The sequence below is a fragment of the Orycteropus afer genome, unplaced genomic scaffold (assembly GCF_000298275.1).
Source record: "Orycteropus afer afer isolate SDZICR_OR568_19922 unplaced genomic scaffold, OryAfe1.0 scaffold01035, whole genome shotgun sequence".
Taxonomy (NCBI): Eukaryota; Metazoa; Chordata; class Mammalia; order Tubulidentata; family Orycteropodidae; genus Orycteropus; species Orycteropus afer.
Genome location: NW_006922622.1, coordinates 375,988 through 382,186, shown reverse-complemented (window position 1 = coordinate 382,186; position 6,199 = coordinate 375,988). Strand labels below are relative to the sequence as shown.

At 49.9% G+C, this 6,199-nt stretch overlaps 1 protein-coding gene across 1 annotated transcript in view; it reads left to right on the top strand.

Moving 5' to 3' along the window:
- Positions 1 to 64: 64 nt before the first annotated feature.
- The window catches only part of LOC103212626 (synaptonemal complex central element protein 1), a 6,936-nt gene continuing 801 nt past the window's right edge, over positions 65 to 6,199 (top strand). Inside the window, exons 1-9 of the mRNA XM_007958604.1 lie at positions 65 to 125; positions 313 to 498; positions 2,227 to 2,289; positions 2,993 to 3,052; positions 3,401 to 3,475; positions 4,079 to 4,126; positions 4,379 to 4,433; positions 5,255 to 5,344; positions 5,537 to 5,600. Of these exons, the coding sequence (XP_007956795.1) occupies positions 65 to 125; positions 313 to 498; positions 2,227 to 2,289; positions 2,993 to 3,052; positions 3,401 to 3,475; positions 4,079 to 4,126; positions 4,379 to 4,433; positions 5,255 to 5,344; positions 5,537 to 5,600 (702 nt within the window). The remainder of the gene's footprint in view (positions 126 to 312; positions 499 to 2,226; positions 2,290 to 2,992; positions 3,053 to 3,400; positions 3,476 to 4,078; positions 4,127 to 4,378; positions 4,434 to 5,254; positions 5,345 to 5,536; positions 5,601 to 6,199) is intronic.

The window sequence follows — 6,199 nt, the reverse complement described above, 5'->3', positions numbered from 1 at the left end:
GAGTTCCTGCCTCAGAGAATTTGGTGAAATGAGTACACCTTGCATCAGGTGTTCAGTGAGGAATATGGGCCAACTGGACTCCGCAGGCCCCCTGTACAGCAGAATTCAACGTCTGCCTACCGCCAGTGAGGCAAAAAGACTGCACGCCCTAAGGAGGCCTTACACATGTGCAGGACACTGGCTTCTCAACTGACCAATAACGAGCCTAGAAGGCTACATGCACACTGCCCTGGCCTCCTCCAAATTGCATTTGCAGGCCTTCAGCCATTACGCATGCGTATGAGCTGCCCGGCTGACACCTGACTTCCTAAGCTAGCGCAGGCCGTTACCGCCCCTTCCGCGCCCCCTCCCAATCCCTGCTCGAGATAACTGTGCGCCGGAGAACACTGCGCAGGCGCGCTACAGAGCGCCCCACCCCAATCATCAGCAGTAGCGCAGAAGGCGGCTTGGAGCTGAGAGGAAATGGCGGGAAGGTCGGAGCCATCGAATATGGAGGCTGTGGGAGCCACGGAAGGATCTGAAGAGGGCGGAGGTAGTGGTGGGAGGCCTCCTCGGGAGCGGGGCTGCAGGCGCTTGGGACGCGGCATCTGAGTGCGTCCCTGCCAGGCTGGTGCGCCAAGCAGGGGCAGGCTCGTTGCCTCTTTGGGACGAAAGGGACTGAAAACGACGGTTTCGCCTTTTTATTCTAAAAACGTTGACTCTTACACAGAGAGGAAAACCCAAAAACACAAACCCACTGCCATCAACGAGATTCCAGCTCACAGTGACCCCCGAGGCGGGAAATGTTTAGGAAAGTAGACTGCCCAGCGTTCCTTATGGGGAGTGGCTGGTGGTTTTGAACCGCCAACCTTGCGGTCAGCAGTCAGATGCCTTAGGCACAGCACCTCCAGCGCTCGTTTTTACAAAAGGGAAGGTTTATCCACACTCCCGGCACCTGCATTTGACTCAGGTGGCCTGCACCGTATTGGCTCCCTCGCGATGCTGCCGAGGTACTGAAGCGGGTTAGTGAGGCTTTCCGTGGGCATCTCTACGAACAAGGAGGCCGTTTCCCTCGGACGGCACGGTCTCACACACAGCCAGTCCACGGCCACACTTCCCTGTTGCTCAGACGGCCTACCTGGGGCCTGGCCCCTGGCTGCTGGCCGCCAGGAAAAGGGAGACGTGCGGCAGGGCCACGGAAGTGCAGGAATTGTGTGACCTGGGAAGGTTAGCAGTCAAATGCCCTTAGGCACTGAGTCACCAGAGCTCTGACACAATTATGGCAGAAATCTAGGTAATGATTTCATTGGGTTTATCACAGTGTCATTTCTACTTTTATTTGTGTTTAAAATTTTTGATAATACAAATTAGAAAGAAAACAGCTACAAACACTTTCCCTTGGCGTTATCAGAGTAGCTTTAATTTTTAAAGAAAGATACATTTCATATACTCTTTAAAAAACTCTAATATTCATTATCACATCTAAATAATAGCAGCAGTAATTCCTTTATTTCATCAGATATGCAGATATGTAGTCATTTTTCAAATTCCCTTTTATATTTTTCATATAAATTTCATAAAATTCATATTTTTTAATAGTGCATTATTTTTGAATCAGGATCCGAATGTAGTCCATTTAGTGCAATTGGTTGATATGTGTCTTAAGCCCCTTTTAATCTGTAAAGGTCTTCCTTTCTCTCTTTTTCTCTCTTGAAATTTCGTTGTTAAATAAATTGGGTTGTTTGCCACTTGGAATTTCCCTTATCTACAGGTTGCTGATTGCATCCTCATGTGTCATTTAACATGTTCCTCTGTCCCGGTATTTTCTCTGAATTGGTATTTAGAACTAGAGGCTTAAATATAAGTTTCACTTTTGTCAGGAATCCTTAATGGGTGATACTGTGTTTTCATAGAATTCCTTTGTTCCCCCCTTGTAGTATTTCATTGGCAAGCTTTGCTATTAACCTTTAACAGCATCAGTAGTGAGGGTGTGCCCTCTTCCTGCCATTCAGTTTTATTAAGGGGGTGTATATCTGTGGTATGGTATCTTTTTACTCTTTAGAGAAAAGATACCCAGTAAAGGGCCCCAGTTCATTTCTTGTGACCTGCTCGGCTCAGGACAAGGAAGGGGTGAACAGCACTCTGGTGGAGACCTCTCTCAGCTTGCTTCACCCCCAGCCAAGGCTGTCCAGCCCATCCTCAGCCTTTCACTTGCTGGTTCTGTGAGTTTTCATTTTGTTTCCACAGGGGAGGCCGAGTCCTCCAAGAAAATTGAAGACTTGCTGGAAATGGTGAAAAAGCTGCAGAAAGGTCACGTGTCTCCTCTGTGTATGAGGCTCAGCTTGGGGTTTGGGACCAGGCAGACATAAGTTCAATTCCCAGACTATTCACAACTTGGGAAACAATCCCATTCACTTTCTTTTAAAATTCAATTTTTTAACAGTATGGCCTCATGGTTCAAAATTATAAAGGCATAGAAGGCAAAAACATTCCCTAAAATCCTGTCCTAGCCCCTTGTTGGCTGCCCATTTGGCTCCCACTGGACTCAGAATTAAATCCAGAAGTTTTCTCATTTGCAACCTCTGCCCCATTTCCCTCCACCTTACCTACTCCGTTGCTCACTGGACTCCTTTCAGCCACATTCACACTTACCAGTCCTCCACCACACACAGATGCAGGACCTATTCTCACTTGATTCGGTGCCTTCAGAAGGCCTTCTCATAGCTAAAGAAGCACTTCCTGTTCCTTCGCTCTTTGACACCTTGCCCTACTTTATTTCTCTGGATGGCACTTAGCACCACTGTCTGACTCAGTGTCCCTGACTGACTGTTCCCTGTCTCCCCCATCCAGAATGTAAACCCCTTGAGGGCCCAACACAGTATCTGCCAGCAGTAGCAGTTGGTGATATTCATATTCAGTGAAGGCAGTAGACAGACAGCTGGTGCCTACCCCACCTCTACCTGCTCTGGAGCCACTCGTGTCACCTGCAGTTCAGTCAATTTTTTCTCTTTAGCAGGAAGCCTGGAACCTCGGGTTGAGGTCCTGATTAACCGTATTAATGAAGTTCAAGAAGGTGAGCTTGAGACCCTCACCTTTGACAACCAAAAGGTGACAACTACATGATTTGCAGGACCCAGTAAAAAATGAAAATGTAGGCCTTTTATTAAAAAAAATCATTAAGAAAAAAAAAATCATTAAGAATTTCAAGATTGAAAGCAGAATATTAAACCAAGCAAGGAGACCTGTGAGACCTGGTCACGTATTCTTTATGCCCACTGTCCTGCCAGCCAATCACAGCAAGAATGGCCTGGGCCCTGAATGGCTCTGTCCTCTTCTACAGAGTCTGGGCCCCTCTAGGTTTGCAAGGGAGAGTGATACTGGTGGCTGCACTCACATGATGTCTGTCCTATCTTTGTCCCAGCCAAAAAGAAAGCCAGTGAGGAGCTGGGAGAGGCCCGGACCCTCTGGGAGACTCTGCAGAAGGAACTGGACTCCAGTAAGTGTGCTGGGGGACACCCAGGGCTTCCCACAATGTTTTCTAGGCCCTGAACCCAATCTTCCAGATACCCAGCGGAGTCCCCTGTCCCCTTTGACAATGCCTTCAATCTCCCACTCCGCTGGTGAGCATGTTCCTGAGATACCTTTCAAGCAGTGTCTCCCTCTGGCCTTTGCTGTTTGCTCACTGCATGTGAAACACTCTGCCCCCTGGAGACTCCAGAATGCTTCCTGCTATCTCATATCACCACCCAAGTCTCATTTCCCTTCTCAGAGAGGCATTACCTGGTGGTTCCATCTGAAGACAGCATCCTGCTGCCTCCACTCCGGTCATATGCCCTCACACTGCTGGACATTTCCTTCACAGCCCTTTTCCCCATCTCTTGTGATGTATCTGTTTCCTCCATGTGCTGTCCACAGGGACCTCACACAACCATCAGTAAATGTCAGGGCCCTTTGGTGCTTACAGGGAAGGTGGGCACAAGGGGGAGGGGCTGGCCTTAAGGTGTCCACTTGAGGGGCTGTGGGCAGGGCTGCAGCAAACCTCCTGGGTGACCATAGGCAAACCCTGTCCCTGATGCCTGAGTGTGTTAATGTTTTCCAGTAAACAAGGAGAAGGTGCACCTGAAGGAGTTCTTGAACGAAAGGAAAGGTATTTGCGGCTGCTTGGTCTCCCCACGGTCACCTTTGCCACCCCCACAGAAACCCACTCCCACCATAGCAGTGGGGTCCCTCTTCACCTGCAACTGGCCTACATCCCTCCCGTGGCCTCCACCAAAGTCATAGAAAATGATAACATACAGTCCATTGCCTACAAAACCTGACATAATCTGACCCGTGATTTCTACCCAGACTCAGTGCCCTTGAAAAGCTCTCATGGGCTCTCTGGTTCTTCTCCCTGCAGAGGCACTGAACGCCCTGCATCTGCACTACCAGGAGACAGACAGTGAGGCACAGAGGTAAGAGACTGTGCTTGAGCTTTGCTCTGCTCCCCACCACCCCTGCATTCTGACAGAGGAGAGAAAGCATGGGCAGTAAATCCAGAGATGCAGTCCTCATGTTCTCCTTCAGTGAAATGGAGAGGCCAGACAAACATCTTCCCTGTTCAGCTCCAACATCAGACCATGGAATTAGTCTAATCATTCATTTACTAGTTTGCCCTCTGAATTCCTTCAACTGGATTTTATTTTGTCACTTTGATTCTTTATCCAGCTCCTCAGCTGTCTATTCACTCATCTGTCCATTGCTTTAGGCATCCAACTCTTCCTGGCCATCCACCCAACTGTGTAATAACCACTCACTCAAACATCCATCTCTCTCCATTGCCTTGCTATCCACCTAACTATCCATTCATTTCTCTGCCTCCGGATTGCTTATTTACTTCGTTTTTGTGACCAGAGGACTCAAGCCCTGAGATGGGAACTGTTCGGGAAAATCTTATGACAATTCATGTGTGTGTGTGCCCGTGCGTGCGTGCATGTGTGCAGACTCAGCCATGGCTATGGTGACCTTCTTAATACTCATAGTGATACTTCTGGGAGGCAAGTACTCATATCACCACCTCACCACCACCACGTTACAGAGGTATAAGCACTGGGCCCCAGTCAGTGAGTGGCAGAGCCAGGACTCAAAGCCAGGCCCATAGAAACTGGTAACCAAATCACATGGGCTGGTGGCAGACAGAACAGCAGGAAGCAGAACTGTCTTATGTCAAGACCCACCCCATCCTCCTGGGGGTCTTTCAGAGAACATGGCTGAGGCCTGCCTTGTCCTTTCCCAGGAAGCACACCAGGTTACAGGAGTGCCAGGACCGAATTTCTGCCCTGAACTCCCAGATTGAAGAAGAGAAAAACAAACAGAGGGAGCTGAGGTAACCCAGGGGCCAGGGTGGAGGGTTGTGTCAGGGATGGGCCCTTGAAAGGAGCAGTGAGCCGATCCTTGGAGGATCGTTCTGGGAAGGTGGGAACGTGAACAAAGGACTTGAGGGGTCTGACCCTGGCCCGGCCATGTGTATGGGGGGTCTTGGCCCACAGCCCCTCATTCTTGTATGGTTGGCCCCCAGGTTGGATTTTGAACAACAGCTGGAGGATCTGATGGACCAGCACAAGGACCTCTGGGAGTTCCATGTGAGTCCCTTCCTCACCCTTCTCAAAGCCATTCCTCCCACCTTCCACATCTTCCTTGGTGGTACCTGTGCAGACCTGCCAAGAGTCATCCTCCATGCCTTCTTCCTCTTACCTGCCACACCCAGTTCCCGACCAGGCCCTTGTGGCCATAAAGTCCAACTGCCCTACATGCAGTTCTTCTTCATCACCTACCTGATCCAGTGTCCTCCTCAGAGCCAAGGTCAGGCATTCATTCTTGGTATTCGTGGGTGTGTCCAGCGTCAGAGGCACAAAGAGACAGTGTTGGTCACCCTGGGCTTTTTCTGTGGGGGGGCTCCCAGACACCAGAGAAGAAAACAAGAGAGAGGATGCAGTGTTTGGTAGGAGTAAGGAATTGCAGTGCTGCGTTGCTGCAGACCCTCCCACCAGGCCAGTTACCCCACACTTGTAGTAGTTCTGCCCATCCCAGTACACCAGGCATGATCTCTCAGGTGAGCATTCATGGCAGAGGAAAGGGCCAGGGCAAAGGCTTTGAGGCTGCAGGCATGCCTGAGGCTGCAGGCACAGAGAGTAGTGGCGAGGGTAGTGCCTTGAGTGGGTAAATATTTGAATGAATGGCC